Below are 23,436 nucleotides of genomic sequence, written 5' to 3' on the forward strand. Positions count from 1 at the left end.
GTCTTCCGGCAAATGGAGCAGCGACATTATGTTTATCATTTAAAAATAATAATAATAAAAACAAAATAGCTTACCTCTGCTGCAATGTAAGCAGGAATAACGCTGAGCAATAACTGTTCTTGTTGTTCTTTTTCACATTCCAGCTTCACTCTTGATTCTATGCACGTTCTTGTGCCAACGAATGTCCTCTCATGAGCGCTTTCTGTCATCCGTCTGTAGTAAATGCCCACACAAATGCCAGTGCCGAGGAATATTAATTCTGATCCAAGCTAGAGAAGAGAGAAAAAAAATCTGTTATTTTAATTTTTGGGGGTCTAAAATAAATATTTTATTTTGTAAAAAAACTAAGGATCGATTCCAAATTCCAAATTATTTTTTTCAATTTCGCAGAATCATGCTTAATCATCTTGAAAAACTAGTGTTGCAACTTGCTAACAGAATTACCAATTAATTAAAGGTTGTGTTATCACAATAAACAGCAATATGAACCACATGAGAGATCAGAGCACCTATTCGCCTTTAACTTTACAAATTTTCCTTGTTGCAGAATATTTCTTTTAATACGATTTTTCTTTTTTAGAATCACTATTAAGTCATTTCCACTGTCATATTGAGTAAAAGATACAATAGGCAAAAAAAGTATTTGCACACCCTGTTATTTTAAGGTTTCATATAAAAAAAATTCGCTTTTTTACCCAAATTACGTTTATTTAACTTCTTAAATCAAGCACTATAAGATGATAAATAAAAATATGCAAAAGAATCAAATAAATTAAGTATAAACAACATAATGTTATTTTATACTGCAAAAAAAGTATTTGCACAGCTGTAATTTGGGATCTCTTGACATGTAAATAAAACAAATGCCCTAACAAAAGAGGATTAACGTCACCTTTGGTACTGTCTATACTCCCTTTACTAGATTCATTAGTTTTTATTGTGTTTTCAACTAGTGCATTGAGATGGCTCCAAAATCTAGAAAAATTCCTGTGAGTGTGAGACAGGAAGTGCTTATATTACATCGTGCTGGAAACAGTAATAGAGAAATCGGAAATAAAGTAAATTTATCGTTTTCAACAGTGAGGTATATCATTGAAAGAGGAACAACAGAAAATAAGCAGCGAACAGGTCGACCAAGAGCCTTAAATGAACGGGAGAGGAGGAAGGTCGTCAAAGACGCGCTGAGGAAACCAACTCACAGCGCTCAAAAACTTGCGCATGACCTGGCGTCTTGTTCAGGAAAGACGGTTACACCTCAAACAATAAGAAACTTCGTTCACAATAAAGGTATACGAGGCAGGCGACCCTTAAAAAAGCCATATATTAGTGAGGTTAATAGGAAAAAACATCTTGAGTTCGCCAAAGAATTTGTTAAAAAACCTATAGAATCTCGGGAAAAAATTATTTTTTTCTGATGGAAGCAAGATTGAGGTTTTTAAACCACAAAATATAATAACAATCTGGAGAAGAAATAATACTGGTTTGAATACAAAAAATATATTAAAAACTGTTAAGCATGGAGGAGGAAATATCTTGGTTTGGGGCAGTATGGCTTATTCTGGGGTGGGTAATTTAGAAGTTATTGAGGGCATAATGACAGCTCGGTCTTAGGTGGAGGTGTTGCGAGGCAACTCGAAGGCAAGTGCTGTAAAATTAGGTTTGGAGAACGATTTTCATTTCCAGCAGGATAACCATCCAGAACATACGGCCAACATTACAAAAGAATGGCTTCTTTATAATGCCCCAAGAAGATTACTGACCCCACCTCAATCACCAGACCTGAACCCAATTGAAAATCTGTGGCATATTCTGGACAGGAAAATCCGCCAGACCTCTATTACAAGTAAGGAGCAAGTAAGGTTAGTTGATTCCTGGAACAATTTATCAGATAAGGTGACAAGAAATTTAGTTGAATCAATGCCAAGGCGTTACAAGCCGTAATTGAAGCTAAAGGGATGCACACTAAATATTAAGGACAAAGTTATGATTGGTTATGGGTCAACCAAATTATTTTTTGAAATGTTTAACTAGGTGTGCAAATACTTTTTTTGCAGTATAAAATAACATTATGTTCTTTATACTTAATTTATTTGACTCTTTTGCATATTTATATTTATCATCTTATAGTGCTTGATTTAAGAAGTTAAATAAACGTAATTTGGGTAAAAAAGCGAATTTTTTTTTATATGAAAACTTAAAATAACAGGGTGTGCAAATACTTTTTTTGCCTATTGTAGATCAAACGAGGCCAAATCAAAATCAATTTAAAGAGCTTTTTATCACACTTAAAGAATTAAGATAATACTTTTCACAGCTAAGTTGTAGTAAAAAATAATCAGTGAAAGTAATCAAACTTGAAAAGCTATAATCTTTTTTTTTTATGTATCCATTATTGTGTGACCTCTGATAATAACCTGTTATTGTAAAATACATATTTCTTTTTTAGTTTTTTTTTTTAACTTAAGCTTTATGAAATAAAATAAAACAAAATAATCGCGTAATTTTTTAGGCTGGTTTAACGTTCAACTAACAATTAGGTGTCGTGGATGGGAGCGAAGCACATACTTTTGTTATAATAAATTGTTTCGCTAACAAACGCGGGATTCGAACTGGGAATTTCCCACTTCATAACCTCTACACCATGAAGCCAACTTTATATTAATAAATTATTGTATTATTATTCCTTTATTTATTATAATTATAATAGTTATTATTATTTTTAATCGTTTATTTAATTACAATCAACGCATTTTATTGCGTTATAAACAACAATAACAATAACAATAAACAACATGTCACACTCAGATTGGAGAAGTTACCCAGTTGGTAACACTATAATAACATAATTATTATTTTTAGAGGAAATAGTTAAGCTTCATACGTAAATAAATAAATGGAAGTGTAAATAACCGCTATTAGATTAAAGCGGGTCATGAGAAAATAAATAATTTAAAATTTTTTACACGAAGATACGCGGCACCCCCAAACAGCCTGGTCTGCACTCTATCGTCAGAAAGTATAATATCCTAATGTATTGCATAAGAAATATAACAGAACCATTTCTAAAAGCTGAAAAATTGTAAGGAGCTCTAGATAGTGAGTTAACTCATTTTAATAATAAAATTCTTGATAAGAAAGTAACATAAATATACAATTATCAACTTAAAAATTTAATATTCAAGAATTTAACTGCAAAATATCTGTAGTGGCAGGCTGTCAACTCTGATTAGAAGAAGAAGGAAAACTATGAAAATTGTAGGTTTTTATTATAGTCTATATTGTATTATAATATTCTATAGTTTTTTTGTTTTTTTTATATACATAAAAGATATTGGCTGGTAGACATGGGAATGCTGTTTGGTGAGATAATGATGGACTTTGACAGTGGATGATGGAACGTTGGCCTTTTTAACCTGCTCATCCCTTTCTAAGGTCTTTCTATTAGGACATACGTCTGAGAGATGATCCTCTATAGCTGGAATATTTATCCAGCTGAACTCGTCTTAGTAGGCTTAGCTGGGCGGGGCATGTAGCCCGAATGGGAGAGGCAGCCCCCATCCCAAAAATATTGAACGGAGAGATGGGCCAGAGCAGGAAGGTTGGTAGACCCAAATTAAGATGGCAAGATGGAGTAGCCAACGATGCAAGAAGCCTACTGGGGGTTTCTAATTGGAGAGCGGCAGCACAAAACCGTCACGACTTTCATAAATTAATAGAGGAGGCCAGGACCCACTAAGGGTTGTTGAGCCAGGGAGATAGATAGATAGATAGATTGAACTCGTCTTTTGTATAATGTTGGCTTGAGATGAGCATATGAAAGAACATAACCTTCTGCAGTACGAACATGATGTGGCGGTATGCTTTGCCAACATCACCAGTAACTGCGGAGAGTTTTATTCCTTCAAAATCTTTTGCCCATTCACTCGTAAAAACACAAAAAATAAATTTATAAAATTCTCCTGTCTTCTTGAAAAAAATAATCCATCAGAAAATTAGTTTTAGAAATAATTGGGAAAACAGTAACATCCAGATAAATTTGTTCACGTTAAACCGAGGTAGTTTCAAAATCATATTACAAATAGAAGCACTTACAATTTCTTACAAGGCAATCAAAGCACAAATACATTAGTTCTGAAACGCAAAGGATACCCCTCTGCTTTAATTCGTATATCGTAGAGGTATCATGTCCTAAACAGCACTCAATAACATTTAACTGAAGTAAGGTTATGTAGACAGTAACCATGCTACTACCTTTGAAAGTCTAACAAACGTCTATTAGTTTCTTGTTCTTCCAACAAACCAATAGGATTTCAAACAAGGAGGGATGTATTCGCCCAATATTATCCCTAATTTAATTGAAATTTACCATGATGTTGAATTTAAAGGATTTGATGGTAGTTTCATGATGGAAATCTAATTCTTTTTTTTTTCTTTGGTGCTTCTTTCAGTGCACTGCCAGTCCCTGCACAATGTTCTCTCGTTACAGATAACTCTGTCCATCCTCCCTTACAGGCCTCACTAAATATATTATCAATAATAACCCTGTAAATCTTAGCCAGATATTGATAAAATTTCAATAGGGTTAGAAAGTGTTAACCCACAATTGAGAATGAAATGCCATGAGAATTCAAATTTAACGTCTTTAGCGTCTTTAAGCATCTTTCGACGATCAAAGTATGTAAAGACACTATAACTATTATTAATATAAGTCTGCAAATTTTAGCCAGATTTTGGTAAAATTTAATAAGTTTTCATAATTGTAAGGGAATCGAGGTTGAGTTATCGATGTTTTGGAGAGGTTAATATATGTATTTTATGTATATATTTATTGTAATAAATATTTATTCTATTCTACCATAGAAGGCAGCTCGGCACTCATAGTCCTCTTGCAGTATCTGCATCGGTTCCATCTCCAAGCTAACATTCGTCTCATTAAGAGACACTTGAAAATATTTTGTCCAGCAAGTAAGAATATGACTTCTTTGGAAACCACTTTCCAAAAATCCCTCTGTATTCAAACCGCATTCTGTCAGTTTCCCTTTTATTTCGGCGACAGTCTCATCTTTTTTGGTTATCTCCTCAACAAAGCCATATTACTTAAAACTGGCTCTAGTTTTCTTCTCAGCATGATTTGTCTTGCTTTACTACTTTTTTTCCCCCCAATGCGTCTCTTACTTAAAATTAAATACAATATTTTATTAGCAAGCCCCGAAGATTGAAGTACATAATCCCTGAAATAACATCAAGATATTGGATGATCCAAAGGGAGTGAATAAGTGAACCATAAAACGATGGCAAGTTTATACTCGTAGAAACTCTAGGTGGCCTCGTTTGCAGGCCGAACTCTCTCTAAATAATGTAAATACATTAAGAATTTTATCGATATTCACTTTTCATAATAAATAAGGTAAGTGGAACGTTTATAATGATACAATAAAAATGTAGCTTATTTTGATTAAAATTAATTCTGACTTATCCTCTTTTTAAGGAAGCAGTGGAGATTATTCCATTTCTTGACTTTTCTTTAATTTTCATAGTTATGATTACCTTGAATTTCTCATGTTTTTAAAAATAGCCATCCAATTTGAAAAATGTATTAGTTTCTAAACTCGATAAAGACAGGCACTACTCTAAAACTGTACTTTTTAACAATGGTCCACCGATTTCACTTTTTCCTTAATTAATGAAGAAAACAATTAAAAAGTTACCATAGATTGTAAAAATAAAATACTATTAAATAAACGGGGAGCTAAATATTTTTGTGAAAATTGAGACCTTGAAAACTTTACTATGAAATAAAACCGAATGGCGTACTTCAGTTTGAAAAACTTAAAACTGATGAGCAGCTATTGTTCAGCTCCTCTGAATGGAAGGATTATTTTATATAATCCGTTGTTAGGCAGCAGCAATTTAGGCCATCAATGTCTATCGAAACAAGGGTGAAGCCACACACCCGAGGTAGGCGACTCTGACGAGTTTTAAATGACAACGCCATTTTATGTTTTATTGCTACATAGATATTTAGATATAAGGGCGTTAAAAATATTCACAAGCAGTAATAGACTTATTTTATATTTTTTGTGGTCTAATTTCATGTAAATTTAATACGCAATAATGGTTATCCATGTTAGCTGGAAAAAAAATCAAGGTTTTGGTATGCGCCAATGGAGTTGTCTCATTTTCAAAAGCAATGATTTGATGAAATCGTTGATTTTCTTATACTGGAATGTAATTATAATAATAAAAAATTCAATAGTTTATTTACTTATTTATTTTATTTCATTCTTCTTTAGTCCAGTAAATTCTCCACAATTTTTCACGTTACTTTCACAGATGCACAAAAAAAATAATCAGAATAATTTCATAACTTGAATAACTGTGCATCAAAAATAATGGTGAATACCCGAATTATGCTGAAAAAATCGTTCACCAATGTTGCCAACTTAAATTCTGATAGAGCTTCTTAATATTTTGCTATAAAAAAAAAATAGTGCTATTCAAAATGGACTTACCTCACTTTCAAAATCAACACATTTGAAATATTGTTGACCAAATAAACTAATAACAAATTTATGCTGATATTGACAATAATTATTGATTGTTAATTGATTAAAAATATAAAATTATGTTAATTTTTAATAAGATTCAGTTTTAATTAATTTTGTTTACAAAATGGAGTTGTCTCACTTTCAAAATCAACGTCTCAAATATTGTAAGTTTATTTTTGCAAAGTTCACAGGCAAAATGGAGGTAAATGACCTTATGGCCGTTATTAAATAATTAACTTGAGCACCCTACTGCCCTGTGTTCTAATGGGGAAATACTAGCAGCCAAAGACAAACACTATAGAGTAATAAAGAACCCTCATTATTAATGAGGGCATTGGTACTTAAAAAGTCAAAGTGAGTCTACGAAAAGTATGAATTGTAAACATGAGCTTTTTTGGATCTGACCAGCAGGTTATGCTTGAGAGGGGGAACTGCTCAATCACTCTGGGGCAACAAGAGAGCTGGTCAAGATTGCCCTTTCCAGGGTGTTGCCCTTCCTATCTGAGTGGGGCATCTCTCACGCGATTTCCAGCATTTATTCTATTCCCTCTCTTTCACATTTACAAACACACACTTCACCATTTTGCCGCATGAATGGGGACGCCACCGGGAAAATACTTCCGATCTAAACTGCATTTCACACATGCACATGATCATTTAACAAATGAAAATAACTTTTACATCCTTTCCCTCCTCAGTAATGCAGAAAATGAAAAAAAAGCTGTTTACTCACCCTGAGCCAAGGTCCTTGCTGTGGATCAGCATCTTTTACAGCCAAAGCGACCCTAGCGGTGGTCACAGTTACTGCAAGCGCAAGTGATGAAGGCGATCCCAGTGGTAAACAAGTAAGACATCCCAAGAGCAAAGAAAAAGATGCTAAAGAGGCCATCTGACCAGAGAGCAGTGCTATAATGGCCAATAGAATGACTGCCAGCAATGACACGCCTATACAGGGTAATCCGGACAAAGGTCCAAAAAGGCAGCATATTGCTGCAATACAAAGCAATATAACCACACTGCAAGCCAGTAAACTGCAAGAGATGACGGTAGGTGCCTAAAACAGAAAGCATACAAAAGTATTAGTATAATGCACTCCAATAGATCAACATAAGTACATTGTAATATAAGAAGTATTTTACTTCAGCTGGAATCATTCCATAAGTTAAAATTTAAAAATATGATGACAAAGGTAAAAAAACGTTTGTTTTGAAATACGAAAAAACATTTATTAATCTCAGATTATTTTCAAAATCTTAAGATTCGATCAGATAAAAAGGCTGTTTTTTTTTTCTGTAATGTTTTCCCTGCAATGATCTGCAATCTGGTAATGTAATCTGTAATGTAATGTAATCTGGTAATAGAACTCTATTGGAGTTCCACAAAATGCAGAGTTGAGGAGAGGACAAATGGTATAATAATAAAAGCAAACAAAGTCTTTAGCGACAGAATCCTCTTAGTGCTTTAAACCCATAAAAAGGACCAGAAGAATTCTTTTTATTTAACCAAACCTCACCATTTTGAAAAGAATTTTAAAGCTATGGTAGTTGAAAGTGTTCAAACTAACCTGAGGTTGTACCAGCATGGCTATTAGAAGTACCGCCAGACATGTTGAAAATACGTACAGTAGAGATACAAAAAGAGAATTCTTCAAACGATCTCTGTACCTCCTGTACAGATCCTCTAGTTCCATATTCCCTGAAAATAAATAAACTCTTAATAGGAATGAAATTTATAATTATATTCCGATTAAAAATAGTTTAATCACTTGTAAATTCTACATGAGCTCTAAAAATACCGTTGAAAATCAGTTAAATTTAACTTTAGATAACAAAGGTAAGGGCAGAGGCATTTCTTTCTGTTATGAATATTACCACAGTAATTATCGTAAATCTCTTGGTCGCGTGCGTCTATTAATATACAAAAAAAAGGGCAAAAATAGCAAAGCTTATATTATTTTTTAAATTTTCGTCTTATTTAAAGATAAAAATAAAATAACACTTTATGCGCCAGCATTTGTGATACATTTTAGTTAGCTATGTACATAGGTTATGTTTGGTTTTCAGGTGAACCCCCGGAGATGTTTGTTTAGGCCTTATGGATATCTGTCCCTAACCAGCAATCTATCGCCTATCTAAACTTTATCTTTAAGGTGTATACTATAGAAGTGGTGGAGAAGTACTGACAACAATGTCTGTAATCTTTTAAGATTTACCAGAGTTAGGAGATTATACGTAAAGTTGTTAAAGTTCTGTCCCTTTTTTTAAGAGTATTATGTTAAATTATAAAAACAATTTTGTGAGAGTAATCTGTAGAATTTAATTTTTATAATTATGACTCATCATACTTCTTTTTTTTTTACTACATTAACTTAACAAGATATTCCCATATAATACTTTTAAGAATTGCACGCAAAATCAAATCAGCTGTTTTACTTTCCAAGGTTAACCTACATAAAACATATGTATTTAAAAAACAAAACGTTAATTTTATTGGAGTTTTATAACACTAATCAGTATTCAAAACAATATCATTTAAAAGCAGTTTGAATAACAAAACAAAAAAAAATGACTAAGTGCTCAACAAAAGTATTAAAGTATTATATGGCCTTTTCTCCGTCTTACAGACTTGCGCAGTTATTGTGATTACTGCTTGAAAGTATTGAGATCTGAAGGCTAGTCTTTCGTCGACGCTCTGTGAAGCTGTCAAGAAAGATGGGACGCGCTTTGTATTACGCTCTCAATTTGAACTTAATTAAATGCTCTGCTATTGTCCAGCATCCTGTCTGAAAATTTTTGTTCAATTCTCCAAAAATGAATCATTGATTTTTTTTGTTTTCTAATGCATTTCATTTTATTTTGGTTATGTGCGAGGTACGGACAGGTGAAAACGAACATCGGTTCTAACTGAATTTATATTAATTACGTACGACACTAGATATTGGCTGTAATTTAAAAAGAAAATATTGTTTACATTTCTCTGGTATATTTTATCGGGAGTTTCTCCATTGTCAGATATCTCCCAACATGTTCTGAAGTCCTGCGATGATACAGACATCTACATTGATAGAAGTTAGTTGAGAAAAGTGTCGCAGATATAAAGTTCAAGATTCTCCATTAACTCACCATGCAACTGTTAATATCATTTTATGAGCAGTATATTTTTAACAAAAGATATCAATATTTAACAATATAAGGGATACATCTTGTTATATTTTACTTGTTCTTACATAAAGTTACAAGATAAAAGAGAGGTAAGTGAGACATCTCAACTCAAGATAAGGCCCAAAGTTACAAGAATCTTTCAGCATAGTTGATGGAACACAGGTTTTTACCGCAGGAGTTAGAATAGAGTGTATTCTAGTTCTATTATTATTATTACATAATTATTTAATAAAAGCACATCAACATCTGAGGTCATTGTTGCCCGAAACCTTTTTCAATGCATTGCCGAACTGCAGACAGTGTTCTCTCTTTACTAGAAAATGTCCTGCGCTAAACACTGAGTTAATACCTTTCTTTTATTACTAATAACATTATTAATCATTGAAGACGCCTAGCCCTCGCTATTCAAAATCTTTCATGCATAAATCTGCAGGCAAAATATTACAGATACAAGACCTATATCCATGATAAATATAAGATTGACGATTCAGCGAGACAAATCAATAATATAAGATGAATGGTTATCAACTTATTCCGACTCAGAAGCTTACAAAAGAGATCCGATAACAACTTTACTTTGAGGAAAGATCTCCATAAATCACTGTTGCCCAGTAAACTGGGTTCGTTAAAGATACAGCAGCAGCACGCTTTGATCTCTAACTGCCTGCTGATCGGCATCTTAGACTATCATAGGCGTTTAGCTAGCCCTAGTGACGAATGCTATGAAGTCGTGTCCTAGAGCTTCGTCAACATCAGATAAGAGGCCATTTTTGCCCACTTATCAACACCTGGTTCGCGCAAGACCTGTAAGACCAGGTACCTAAATTATTAAGATTAATCTTCCAGACTTCTGGAACAAATTTGGCAACAATTTGACGTATATTAGTGCCTTCTTTGAACCCGTAACGACAATGATGGTGATGTTGGAAAACAAAAATCCCTTTTACAGTTAGTTCCAATCTCCGCTAATCCGAAATGCAAAAACGATGCAATAACCATCTAAAAACTTAGCCTGGGAGACAGTTGTCCAATTATATTGGAGACAAAGTCAGATATTGATGCGAGCTTTGTTTATCCATGGCATATCATTCAAAAAACAATGCAACATGTTGTCTTGATTTGGTTTTGTATTGGTACCAAGTTCCTATTATAGTTTTAAGAACGTAGTCATATTTAACGGCCATTTTCATTAAAAGTTAGCCATTTGCAAGCCTCAGCAATTATCTGCAGCTGCCAATATTTCTTTCCATTTTTACTTAAACCTTAATTTGATAGTAATTACCCAAATTATGTTTGCGTAAAGCATATTTTAGTTTAGCAGTCGCCAATCACAGTAACTGAGAGCCGATTAAGTCTAAATATTTTAGGCTACTTTTTTTTTATCCACCAATAATTTCTTTGCCAGCTCAGTACCTCAGCCAAAATTTCTTTAAAACATGCAATCCAATAGGTTCCTTTTAAGACGTCTAACGGATGAAAACGCCAAGGAAGAAATCAAATGATTGCATGCCAAGCACTGAAATACATACCACTTATTCTTGTGCCATGACTACTTGTCATCTTCAGTTACTCCAACCGAAGGCATCTTTCTTCAACACTGGCTTACCTTCCAATCTTTTTGCGTTCTTTTTTCCATGCACATCTTATTCGTGAATTCTGTTAAAATGTTTAGGGAGTACAAGAGTTCTATATTTTACTTAAGTATCGCGACTGACATCATTTCACCACTCCACATCTCAATCTATTGATATTTTCATAATAAGATGTAGTAATGTTCCGGAAATAAAATAATAGTAAAATTCTGATTAAAAATACAATTTAATCATAAATTTAATCGATTAGTTTTAATCGGCGAAATCAATCGAACTTTTAATCATATGATGATTAAATTAGCAAACTAAATTTCCAATTTAATCGTAAATCAAACTACAAAAATTTTTGTTGTTGACAGAAAAATTTTTACAGCATTTTTGCCCATTTCAAACTCCGTTGTAGTGATCAAATTTTCTCTTAAGAAACCCCCCCAAAAAATTGCTTTTACCGTGAGAAAACCAGTTTCAAATAATAGTGATAGTTTTTATAATCGCTGATATCAAGAACGATTCTATGTTCTATGTATTCTACTGAGCCCATTAAATGAGTTTAGGTCCATTTGTTGCTTGAATAATGTTCATTCTCCTGCATGCTACATGAAATTTATTGCCACAATTATACAGTTTATAGCGATCGATGATTAATGTAAATCGCCTACCAATTATTCTGTCGTAATAGCCACAATCATGGTATTCCCTTTATTATGAAGTCAAAATTATTATTTGAACTGACCGCTAACACAGATGTTTAAGGGTTGATCTTCAAAAAAAAAGCATGAAAAAGCGCATCGTTGCAAACCCACCAATTTTGACAATTATTATTATGAGATATTGAATGTTAAATTTTGAGGGTTCTGTAACTACTCCAAATTTTAAACCTCTATATCTCCCTTTGTATTCATCACATTTTATTGAATTCTTTACCAAATTGTGGAGAATAGTATTCTCTATAACTGGGTAAAATCTCTATGTTTTATTGATATTGGTTAATGAGGTATAGAAGGTTAAATTTTAATGCTTTTCAACACAACAAAAATTTTGTGAGACAGGTTTTTAAGAAAGTTGTACATCTGAAATGACTGATTAACAGCGAACTGTTAATGGATGCCTAACGAAAAATCATACATTACTATAATCGATAAGTACACTTGATCTTTAACTAATAAGACAGATCACAACTAGAGTTCCTTAAGGCTTAAAAAAACAACTCTAGTACGTCATAGAAACAGATTTTTTGAATTACATAAAAAGCTTAAACACACAAAAAAAAATTATATTCTCTCCTCAATTCTAAAATTGGATTCTGTGCAATTTTAATGAATGTTTGGTCAAGGTGACAAAGTTTGCAGTGATTATAAAGAAAGTAATTTTTAATGATTTCTCATATTCGTGTCAACGATTCGGAAATATTTATTCTATTACTCAGGGCTTAAATTAACTTCAAACCTATGAAGATAACAGAACTAAAATATTGAAAAATACTTTTACAAAAAACTTGGGAAAGAACTGAACTAATAGATGAGACAGCTACTAAAAAAGCAATAAACGATACTCTGTCAAAGCTGTCATTCAAAATACCATTTAACACTTCTAAAGAAGTTAGCCTGAGACTTAACCTATTGCAAATAAGAAAGAGAAGTAAAAAGTATATAAAAGAGAGTTTCTTTTAGAAAAGCACATTTAGTAAGTCTACTGCACCTCTCTGTAAAGAGAGATCTTAGAATGTTGGTTAAGCTTTTGTAACTTCAATTTATTATTATCTTCATGTCAATAAATTTGAAGTTCTCGTCACTTAAAACAAATGAAAAGAAATATGAAACTAGAATATTTTTAAAGAAAATATTTATAGTTTAACATAAAATAAATACAATAATTACAAAGAAATTAGGTTGAACAGTGACACGGTAGAGTTCGCTGCTTGTCCAAGCAGAGAAGGACACAGCTGATCAACTACTCGTATAAACATACAAATGTTTTTTAGCACAAGACAATTCTTTGGCAGTAACTTTTAACACTTAATTTGTTAATAATGCAAAATATTTAATCATTTAAGATAGAAGAGACTATTTCTAGCTAGTCACTTTTTAAAAAATTATTTGATAAGTTATCTGTGAAAGAAACTATTTTCAGTGCTTGAACCTTTTCTTTTCATAAATCCAAATTATTAAGCTACGATCTCTTATTGTTTGCTAAAACTTTAAAGTGATTAAGTTAGTAGTTAATCTACATAAACTCCACTCAAAGGACATGGAAATCATAATATCTAGGTAAGAAACGAATGAATGAATTTTTCACAAAACAAACAATTAAACTTATTATATATCAATAGAGAAAAGTTTTACTTAACTTAAGACTGTTATCTAAGACAAATAATTTGCCGAAGTTAGTTGAGTTTATTAGAAGTAATCAAGGATTCTCAACCAAGTTCTCGGGGTAATCTAGAAGTTTGTGGCCCCCAACTAAATGTGACTCCAATCTCTTATCTTACAGTTCAACTTAAGTTTTCTTTTGCGTCACTTTTAAACGTCGTATGTTCAAGGTAGTGAAAATGAAGTTAATTGATTAATATTGTTATTCTATTTGTGTGAACGATTACTATTTTTATGTTCTCAACGATTTACTTTAAAGTTCATCCATATTCATATAACTAGGGATACTAGTTTTAGTGGAAACGCGTCCATGATTTATTCCTCTATTCCCAGATTTCCCCAGAAATCTCTTGATCCTAGTGGGTACCGAGAAAAGTTTTCTCTCCCTCAGTACCTGGAAACAGCCTGAATCTTCCTTGAATTTCAACATCACAGTCAGTTCCCCCCACAAAAATCAGGAATTTTTCAGCATCACATTTCCAAGCTCAGTTTCTTCAGATGCTTTCTGAGTGCCCTATGTATAAATCTGTAAGTCAGTAAGCGCAATTTACCCGTGCTCAGGTCAAGGCACACCCTAGATCTATTCCTGGAACTTGAGACACATTTTAAACTTGACAAAAAAAATCATTTCCTCGGGTACACGGGCGGACTGTTCAAGTATTCTGAAATTTTCTTGGATAATTCAAAGGGTTTTATTTGTATTGGGCGTAATGTGTAATAGATCAACATCTCCGGTTTTTTTAAGTTTTTCTTAATTAAACAATGAAGTGACTTGGATTTAATGACGTATTCCATCTTTAACTAAAACCATAAGATATCGTGTGTGAGTGAAACAAGTGAACAAGTATGATATGAAAGACAATTAATCTGTTGGATTTCATAAAAAAAAAACGAAAGGTTCAGCTAGAATAGAAAACTTTAATGTAACTAAAATATACAAAGATATTAACACCACATATGTAAAAGAAAAAAAAAAAAAAAATCACATGGTGCAAATGCATAGCGATCATACAAATTCAAATTAATTCTAATACTCCCTCTTAATTTGAACCCCCCCTTTAAAGTCCAATTTAAAAGGTTGATGAAAGAGCGCCCTTAGAAATTAGTCCCAAACTCTCCCTCATGCTCTCGAAGCGGGGTCTTGAAAGTCCTTTCGTAAAGATATCTGCAATCTGGTATTCACTAGGTACATATTGCACCTGTAGGCCACCCTCCTGGTACTTTTCTCTGACGAACTTGTATCGTACATCAATATGTTTAGTGCGACTATGGAACTCCGGGTTCTTAATCAGTCGAATAGCACTCTGATTATCAATCATTAGCGCTGGAACATCAGCTGAGCCAACCAAAGAGGCATACAAACGGGACAGCCATATAGCTTCCTTCGCTCCTTGACTGGCAGCAATAAATTCGGCTTCTGTGGTGGAAAGTGCTATACACTTCTGCTTGCTACTCCTCCAGCTAACAGCCCCTCCACAATAGCGGAAAAATAATCCTGTAGTTGATCTTCTATCACCTGAATCACCTGCATATCAGCATCGGTATATACTTCCAATTTCCGGTTTGAGTCCTGCTGGTAGTGTATTCCAAAATCTTGCGTCCCCTTAATGTAGCGCAGCAAACGTTTAGCCATATTCCAATGTTTGAGTTTGGGTTTGTCCAATACCTGTGACAACACACCTACAACATACGAAATATCGGGTCTGGTGACAATGGATAAATATATTAAGCTACCTACCAGCTCGCGGTAAGGATAGGACTTATCTAGATTCTCAGTGCAAACTTCGGCGAGATGGCTGGGATCAACAGGTGTCAGTACAGGGTTCGCCTCAACCATGCCAAACTTACTAATAACCTTCTTCACATACGTCTGTTGGCTTATGAAGATAGAGCCATCCTGTAGCTGACTTAGTTCCATACCTAGAAATTGGTTCACACTGTAACTCACAGTTGCTTTAAATTCCTTCTGCAGTTTCAAAAAGAAAACATCCAAAACTTCTCGTTTGTTGACAGCCACAAGCCCATCATCGACATACAAAATCAAGATCAAGGAGTGATCTGAGGAAATAAACAAGCATGTATCTTCGTCACTACAAACTAGGCCACAGTTCTCCAAAAAATCGACAAACCTTTGGTGCCACTTCCTAGATGCCTGCTTAAGGCCGTATAAACTTTTCTCTAACAGGCAAACACGCTCCGAGCCATCACTAAAACCTTTCGGTTGCCTCATATAAATTTCTTCATCTATATTCGCATTAAGAAAAGCCGTTTTAATGTCAAATTGACCCAAAATAAAATTTCTAGATTCAACTACGCTTAAAAACGCCCTAACAGTATCCCATCTTACTACTGGTGAAAACGTTTCTCTATAATCAACCCCAGGCTTCTGGGTGAAACCCCGAGCAACTAATCTGGCTTTATGTCTTATAGTTCCATCAGAATTGTACTTTCTCTTGAAAACCCATCGATTGTCTATTGCCTTCCTTCCTTCAGGCAGATCAACAAGAGTCCATGTTTGATTTTCATCCAGCGATGCAAGTTCTTCTTTGATGGCTTCTCTCCAGCTCGGCTCCTCCTCGGATTCCAGTGCCTCTTCCAGTGTTAGCGGCTCCTCACACGCAGCTAACATAATCTTCCAGGTGAATGGGTTTTCTCAGCGCAGTTCTGTCTCTCAGTCTTTTGGGGCTCGACATTTCTTCAACCATCTCATCATCAACTGTGGAAACTTGTTCCACATTGCCCATCGTAGGAACCGGAATATACACAAGATCAGGACCAGTCTCTTCTTCCAGGCGTTCTTCTAGTATCTTACTTTCTGCAGAACATAAACTTGTTTCTTCATTTTTAAACACCACGTCGCGACTGGTAATTACATCATTTCTCTGGGGAATCCAAACTCTAAAACCGTCTTTGTCATGGCAATATCCAACGAGGTATCCCTTTTTACTTTTTTTATCCCATTTCTTTCTCTGCTGCTTTGGGACATGCACAAAACATTCGGTGCCAAAAACTTTCAGATGACTAATAGCAGCTTTCCTACCGAACCATAATTCGTAGGGAGACTTGTTATCCACTGGTGTGGGCCCCGTCCTGTTAATCACGTATGTGGCAGTATTAACAGCTTCAGCCCACAGACTCTCCGGTAACCCTTTGGCATGTATCATACTCCGTGCAGCTTCAACTATTGTGCGATTTTCTCTCTCTGCGCCACCGCACTGTTCCGGCGAGTAGGGCATCGTCACCCGATGAGACAAGCCCGCCTTCTCAATAATTTCCTTAACATCACCATTGTTAAATTCAGTACCCCCATCCGTCAGCACCTCCTTCAATGTGTGACCGCGTGTACGAACTTCGGCTAAAAATATTTTCAATTTGTCTGATACTTCAGACTTTCGTTTAAGGAAATAGACACTCCTATACTTACTGTAGTCATCTTTGAGTATTAAAAAATATTGTGATCCACCCAAGGATGCGACTGGCATAGGGCCACATACATCCGCATGCACAAGTTCGCCAGGTTTCATGGGTTTCACGGTTCGTTGCCCATAACTCATGCGGCTCTGTTTGCCGTAAAGACAAGCCTCACAAAAGAAATCATCATCGACAAAATTCACGCCATTTTCATTTAAAAACTTTCCTACGTACTTCTTGTTTTGATGACTCAAACGCTCATGCCATACTTGTAGGCTGTCCAGCTTATTAGCCAAATTCGCTTGAGGAGAAGTTCCAAGTGGTGTCTCAGGCAGAACTACCCTCATATCCACTTTGAAAATACCGTTGCTTCTTGTCGCCGTGGCAGCTACAGTGTTCTTTCTCATAATAGTACAGCCTCTTGAGTCAAAAACCGCCTTTAATCCTTTACTAACAACAGAGGAAATAGAAAAAAGATTCTTACTCAAATCAGGAACCAGCCAAACATCGTACAAGGTACCCTTCTTCCAACCTTGATTGACTTGCATTTCAACTTTAACGTTTCCTTTACCAATAGCCATCATGTGCTGTCCATTCCCAATAAGTACGGGTTGCAAAGCTGGAAAAAGTTGGTAACTAAACAAAAAATTTTTATTCATAGTCATGTGATGAGTTGCACCAGAATCCGCAAACCATTCATCACTCCCAGAAGTGTTGGCCTCAAAGGCTCCAAAAAAAGCAGAATCCCGCGCACCTTGGTCAGATTTGGCGTCCTTTCCATGTTTATTTGGACAATATTTGACGACATGTCCGAACTCGCTGCAGAAATAACAGCGAGGCCCCCTTCTGGACGTTCTATAGTCTTTGGAGACATTCTTTTCTTTTGATACTACCAATGCCACGGAGTCTTTCTGTACATCACCCGAGCACACACTGGACCTCTCATTGAACCGCAATTCAACCGTGCATAACCGCTCCCTCAATAGGTCAATGGTACGGTCCTTCTTGGACACGGACTCCCAGGCATTAATAAATTCAAAATATTGACCAGGCAAGGTGTTTAGCACTCTATTCAAAAACAGGGAATCTGGAAGTTTTACCTTATCTTCCTTCCACGTCTCGTCCTTCAACTCCTCCCACAACTTTTCGAGCCTGGCTATATGCCCCGCAATATTGTCAGATGTATCCTTTTCTCTTATGCCAAAAAATTCATTAAACAACCGATCCTGACGCTGCTCAGTACGCTGCTCATAAATGCTGCGTAGCTTATCCCACATGTGTTTTGATGTAGTACACATATTAATAAGTTTCCTTACTTCAGGAGTTACACTCGAAGCAATCAAGCCTTGAGCATAGTACTCTATTCTGTTATAAGCAATCAAACTTTTATTATATTCTTCCACATCTTTGGATGTAGCTTTAAGTGGCAGCTGTGTCGGCTTTAAAAGTGTGCCATCTATAGCCTGCATTGCATCGTTACATTGTAATTGGATCCTCACCTGGAACTTCCAGTCTTTCCAATTTGACTGGCCCAACAATTTGTCAATAACAATAATTCCTCGTGAATCCATTGCCAATATACCAAAACAAAAAGGATCCGATAATACACAGTGCAAAGCAAAACTTAAACGCAAACACTCCGAATTGTTCTTCTATTCTAACTGTCCTGGGCCCATAACCTGTTGGATTTCATAAAAAAAAAACGAAAGGTTCAGCTAGAATAGAAAACTTTAATGTAACTAAAATATACAAAGATATTAACACCACATATGTAAAAGAAAAAAAAAAAAAAAATCACATGGTGCAAATGCATAGCGATCATACAAATTCAAATTAATTCTAATATTTACCACAACGTAACTGTGATGTATCCAATGCTTGAAACATTGTCTTTACTTTATGAAAAGAAAATTTTATTAAGAACTACCTAACTTTTTATTAAGTAACAGCGGTTTGGTTAGAGTTGTTTCAAGTTGATAACATCTGTAGCAGAAAGGTTATAACCTAATTGAAATTGTAAAGTATAAGCAAAACTGGGAAATAATTTTAGTACACATAATGTACCAAAAAAGAATATAGATATACTTTCGAATAGAAAACGAAATTATTTAAAACACATCTGTTACATATGTATGTATATTTATATGTAACTATAACCTTCACTGCTAACTTCCACAAAGCCGATCTGGAATATACTTTTAGGTTATGACTCAGCTATTAATTTTCAAAGTGACGTTTCTAAAAGTAAACCAATAAAGATGTCATAGTATTCTTGAAAAGGTCTCACTTCAGTTGAGACTAACTCAAAATAGTTACTGGGAATTATTAGAAGATATTTTTATTCAAAATATTTTACCTTTCTTTAAAGAAGAGGAAGAATAATAAAAAGAATATAATGTAAATACATCAAAATATGAAAAAGAAGAATTTATAGAATAATAGCTTAGACAAATAAACGAAAAGAAAAAAATTGAAATCTGACGTTTAGATGTCGCCAACTCAAAAGATCAAAAGAATCTTTTGCATTTTGAAAAATTATTAAACTCTGAACATTACTCGTACTTTTCAAAACGTTCAAAAAGTATTTGTCCTTAAATAATAATGTATGTACCTCATGTACCTAAATTATGATTATTATTAACACCTATCGTTAGTTACACGTAATATTCGCCTATTCTTGTGGACATATGTATGTATGTATTTCTTTCCACAGTTGTTTTCATCTATATCTATATATATAGAAATGAATGTGTGTCTGTCTGTACTCGATAGATTCAAAAACCATACATCCAATAGCCGTGAAAATTTGGGAAATTATTAGGTATATCCCCGGGAAGGTTTTTGAAAAAAAAAAATTAAATCAGAGTTGGGGTTCTAGGTGCTCCCGAACAAATATCCCAAAAATATCAAAATAACATTTAATTAGTAATATTTGTTGAAAGTGTAACCATGAAAACCATGAAAAACAGTTTTTTGCAATTATTAATACGAGAATAAATTATACCGAAGATGGTGGAAAATCCATTAAACTAAAAGAACTCAACAATACTATTGACGTTGATAATCGTTGGCTAGTACCATATTCTCCATTACTACTAAAAACGTATAACGCACACATAAATGTTGGGTACTGCAATTCAGTGAAAGCTAAAAAATATATTTGCAAATATGTGAACAAAGGAAGCGATATGGCAGTGTTTAGAGTGGAAAATACAACTGCATCTAACGATGAAGTCACCCAATATCAACTGGGACGCTACATAAGTAGCAATGAGGCTACCTGTATATCATTTTCCATTCATGAACGATATTCAACGGTTGTTTATTTAGCTGTACATCTTGAAAATGGACAGCGTGTGCATTTTACATCAGAGCAATGTCACCACCGCCAACAACATTAACTGAATTTTTCACATTATGTAGAAATGCTACCTTTGCAAGGACACTACTGTACTCTGAAGTAGGGATAATTTTATTGTTAGTTTTCATTTCGATGTATTGTATACATTTGGTCATTAATAAATTATGTTTGAGGTACCAAAACTGCCTTTTTGTTCAAACACAGCAACGTGTGAACGGGTACAGCTAGTAATTAATAAAATATTATTGCACTTAAAAAAATCTAAAAATTATTATTACCGTTTTCTCATCTAAGTAATTTATTTAATGTTGTTAACTAAATTCATTCTATTACAAGATTATAATGTAGTGCGTTAGTATATCCTTTAGTGGAATAGATGGCAGCACTCCGTTATGGTTTGTAAGTGCCTTACTCTGTTGCTCCTTACGAGGAAGCATTATGCAAAGTAGATTTAAAAAAAAAATAATCATAATACTGAAAAAATAAATCAACCTTACTTCTCTAATATTCCTTAATCTTTATTTTTATGACTTTGGATAGGATTGTCCCTTTCTTTGGGCAATCTCATTGAATCATTAATAATTAATAATAACATAAATTTGATTTCATCTATAATGTGGCATTGTGTGATTTGTTCACATTTAGCAAATCAGCAAAATCTAAGAGAAAAGACCAAGAAATCCTAACTAGACAAGATTTGTGTTAAGTTTTCCTCACCAAACAAAGGATTAAATTATTATTATCTAATAATAGCAGTGAAATGTTTGAATAGAGAATTCTCTTAGCGGTGAGTGCACAGGTAAACCGTAACACCTGCTCTTAGATTTTCTCTTCCCTAAGAGCTCCTATCAAGTTCACGGTGATGGACAGTATTGTCAGCAAGGAGAACAGAATTTGTAGGAGGTAGTGCATGAAAAAGGAAGCTCCTGGGATACCAGGAATCTGATATTGTCGCGCAAAAACATTCAATTTTTCATATTCAAATTTGCTTTTCTTTTAAGAGAATTGATAAAACGTTGATATCAAATACTTTAATTGTCAAAGTCATCCCAAATGTTTTATCCTAATATGCATTAATGATACTTAATACATATAAATGTTCATTTATTGATCAGTAGCAATGAATGTAGAGGTTTCCATAGCTGTTACTAGTTGATAACGAGAATCTAGTTTACAGTCAATAGTTCTAGTTATTGAAATATCTGAATTAAGTTTCAATAAAATGTCTACATTATTCAAAATTTATAAATGAAATCTAATTTAACATCTTTTTTCTTTTTTAAAAAATTCTGATGAAGAGGACAATCCATTTTGTTTTGTTTTTCCGACATTTCATGAAGAAAATTCACAGGATAATATTAATTCAAGAAAATGAAGTGAATGTGACGCTGAAACAGAATTTTTGAAGTTCCCATTTCCCATTTAAAGCCCGTTTGCTTTAAGGGCGCTTGATGAAATTAATGTTTACTCAAACATCTGAGAAAATTAGTTTCTCCTGCTATAGAATATGCAGCCCTTATATATTTCTCTAATATTAATTTTTACTAAAAAAGAGAAAAGAAAAAAGAAAACTGTTCATCCAACTATAAAATTTCCTGTAATGAAATATGCCATGAGATTTGTTTGTAGAAATCTAAATATTTTTATGCAAAAAAATTATATAGATTTTTCTTTTTTAAAAACCCAAATATCTCACATGGATAATCAAAGTGTAGAAAATTCAATACAGATTTCAGGGAAAATGGCTAAAATAGGTAATAAAATATAGGATATCTTTATATTTCAGAATCGAAAAAACCTGTATTTCACACCCAATAAACAGACTTGTAAGGGGAATTAGGAGCGCATGAATGGAGATGGTGAAAAACTTGCGATTGTATCATTTCACTTGAATTCGACACTAACTTAGTCAACTACCCAGAAAAAAAGGACGATTATTGATAAAAGTTTTGCTTAACAATCTCTTGATCGTTAGTTTCTAAACCTTTATTCTCTTGACCGTTTTTTTTATTAATTATGAAAAAAATGATTGAGAAATGAGTAGACGATTTCTCATTACTTTTTTTTCCAGTTTGGAATATCCCTTTTTCACAATTAATTCCATCAGAAATGAATGTTTTGAACGGTTAGGAGCTCGAAAAAAAAAATGAAAGATTCTCTACAAAGAAGGTTAAGGGGTAAGATGGCGCCAAAAAGCTCCTATTCTTTAAAGGAGGTTTCACCTTCTATACTTCCTCCATTCGAGTACAACATTCAAGTCTGTACGTGGTTGGCCCTGCACCAAAAATTGAACTACTTTTAGTCTTGGATATCTTTAAAAAATCTCCAGCTAGTTGTCCAAGCGGCTGCAATCATGAATCCTGATTCGGGCAAACTATTTTCTACTTAATTAACCAGCCTTACAAGAATGTTTTATTGGTTATGAGGTTTGATAAGTTAAATTATCATGTTTTAATGGATAAATATTTAGCTGTCTATATTATCCACATGGGGAACCTACGCTGCAATAAAGTGAGTGCATTCTGGAACTTCTAAAATAAATTTTCTTTAATGTAAGTTAATGTGTGCCAAAGGCGAGATACAGAGTTCAAGTATACTACTAGTTGCAGAGGTTTTGTCGGAGTTCAAGAAGACGGGTCAATATCAATATCCTTTCCTGTTGACAATACTGAAGTGAAGTCCATAGTATTGATGATTTGATAGCAGTTTTATAAATCTTATCGATTGGATAATAATCGATAGTAATCGATGAAATAAGTTTGATCCTAAACGATACAATTTATAAATGGAGGGAATAAGCGTTCAACGTACTAAACTAAACATTTTATAATAATCCTCTAAGCGCATGATTCTGCTGAAAATCACTCTGTCTATTCCAAAGTAGACCGAGGATGTGGCATGCAAATTCTGACAAAACTTCTGATCGAGCGAGTGCAGGTACAGAAAAAAAACTTTGCCGCCCCCTCAGAATATATTTCCATATCAAAATTATAA

General features: G+C 33.9%; 1 protein-coding gene across 7 annotated transcripts in view; it reads right to left on the reverse strand.

Annotated features, from left to right (window-relative positions):
* Window positions 1-23,436, reverse strand: part of Ac76E (adenylate cyclase type 2 Ac76E) — a 114,849-nt gene that overhangs the window by 67,562 nt on the left and 23,851 nt on the right. The window contains exons 1-4 of one of the 7 annotated variants that reach the window (XM_074112547.1): window positions 8,761-8,890; window positions 8,113-8,243; window positions 7,282-7,602; window positions 75-269 (exon numbers count right to left, since the gene is read on the reverse strand). In XM_074112547.1, the coding sequence (XP_073968648.1) occupies window positions 75-269; window positions 7,282-7,602; window positions 8,113-8,238 (642 nt within the window). In that variant the 5' untranslated portion in view covers window positions 8,239-8,243; window positions 8,761-8,890. Of the gene's footprint in view, window positions 1-74; window positions 270-444; window positions 589-7,281; window positions 7,603-8,112; window positions 8,244-8,313; window positions 8,622-8,760; window positions 8,891-23,436 lie in introns of those variants that run through there. The other 6 variants (XM_074112545.1, XM_074112544.1, XM_074112543.1 and 3 more) reach the window with 6 other exon arrangements.

The sequence above is a fragment of the Rhodnius prolixus genome, unplaced genomic scaffold (genome assembly GCF_049639745.1).
Source record: "Rhodnius prolixus isolate KJV_2025 unplaced genomic scaffold, Rpr scaffold_1, whole genome shotgun sequence".
Taxonomy (NCBI): Eukaryota; Metazoa; Arthropoda; class Insecta; order Hemiptera; family Reduviidae; genus Rhodnius; species Rhodnius prolixus.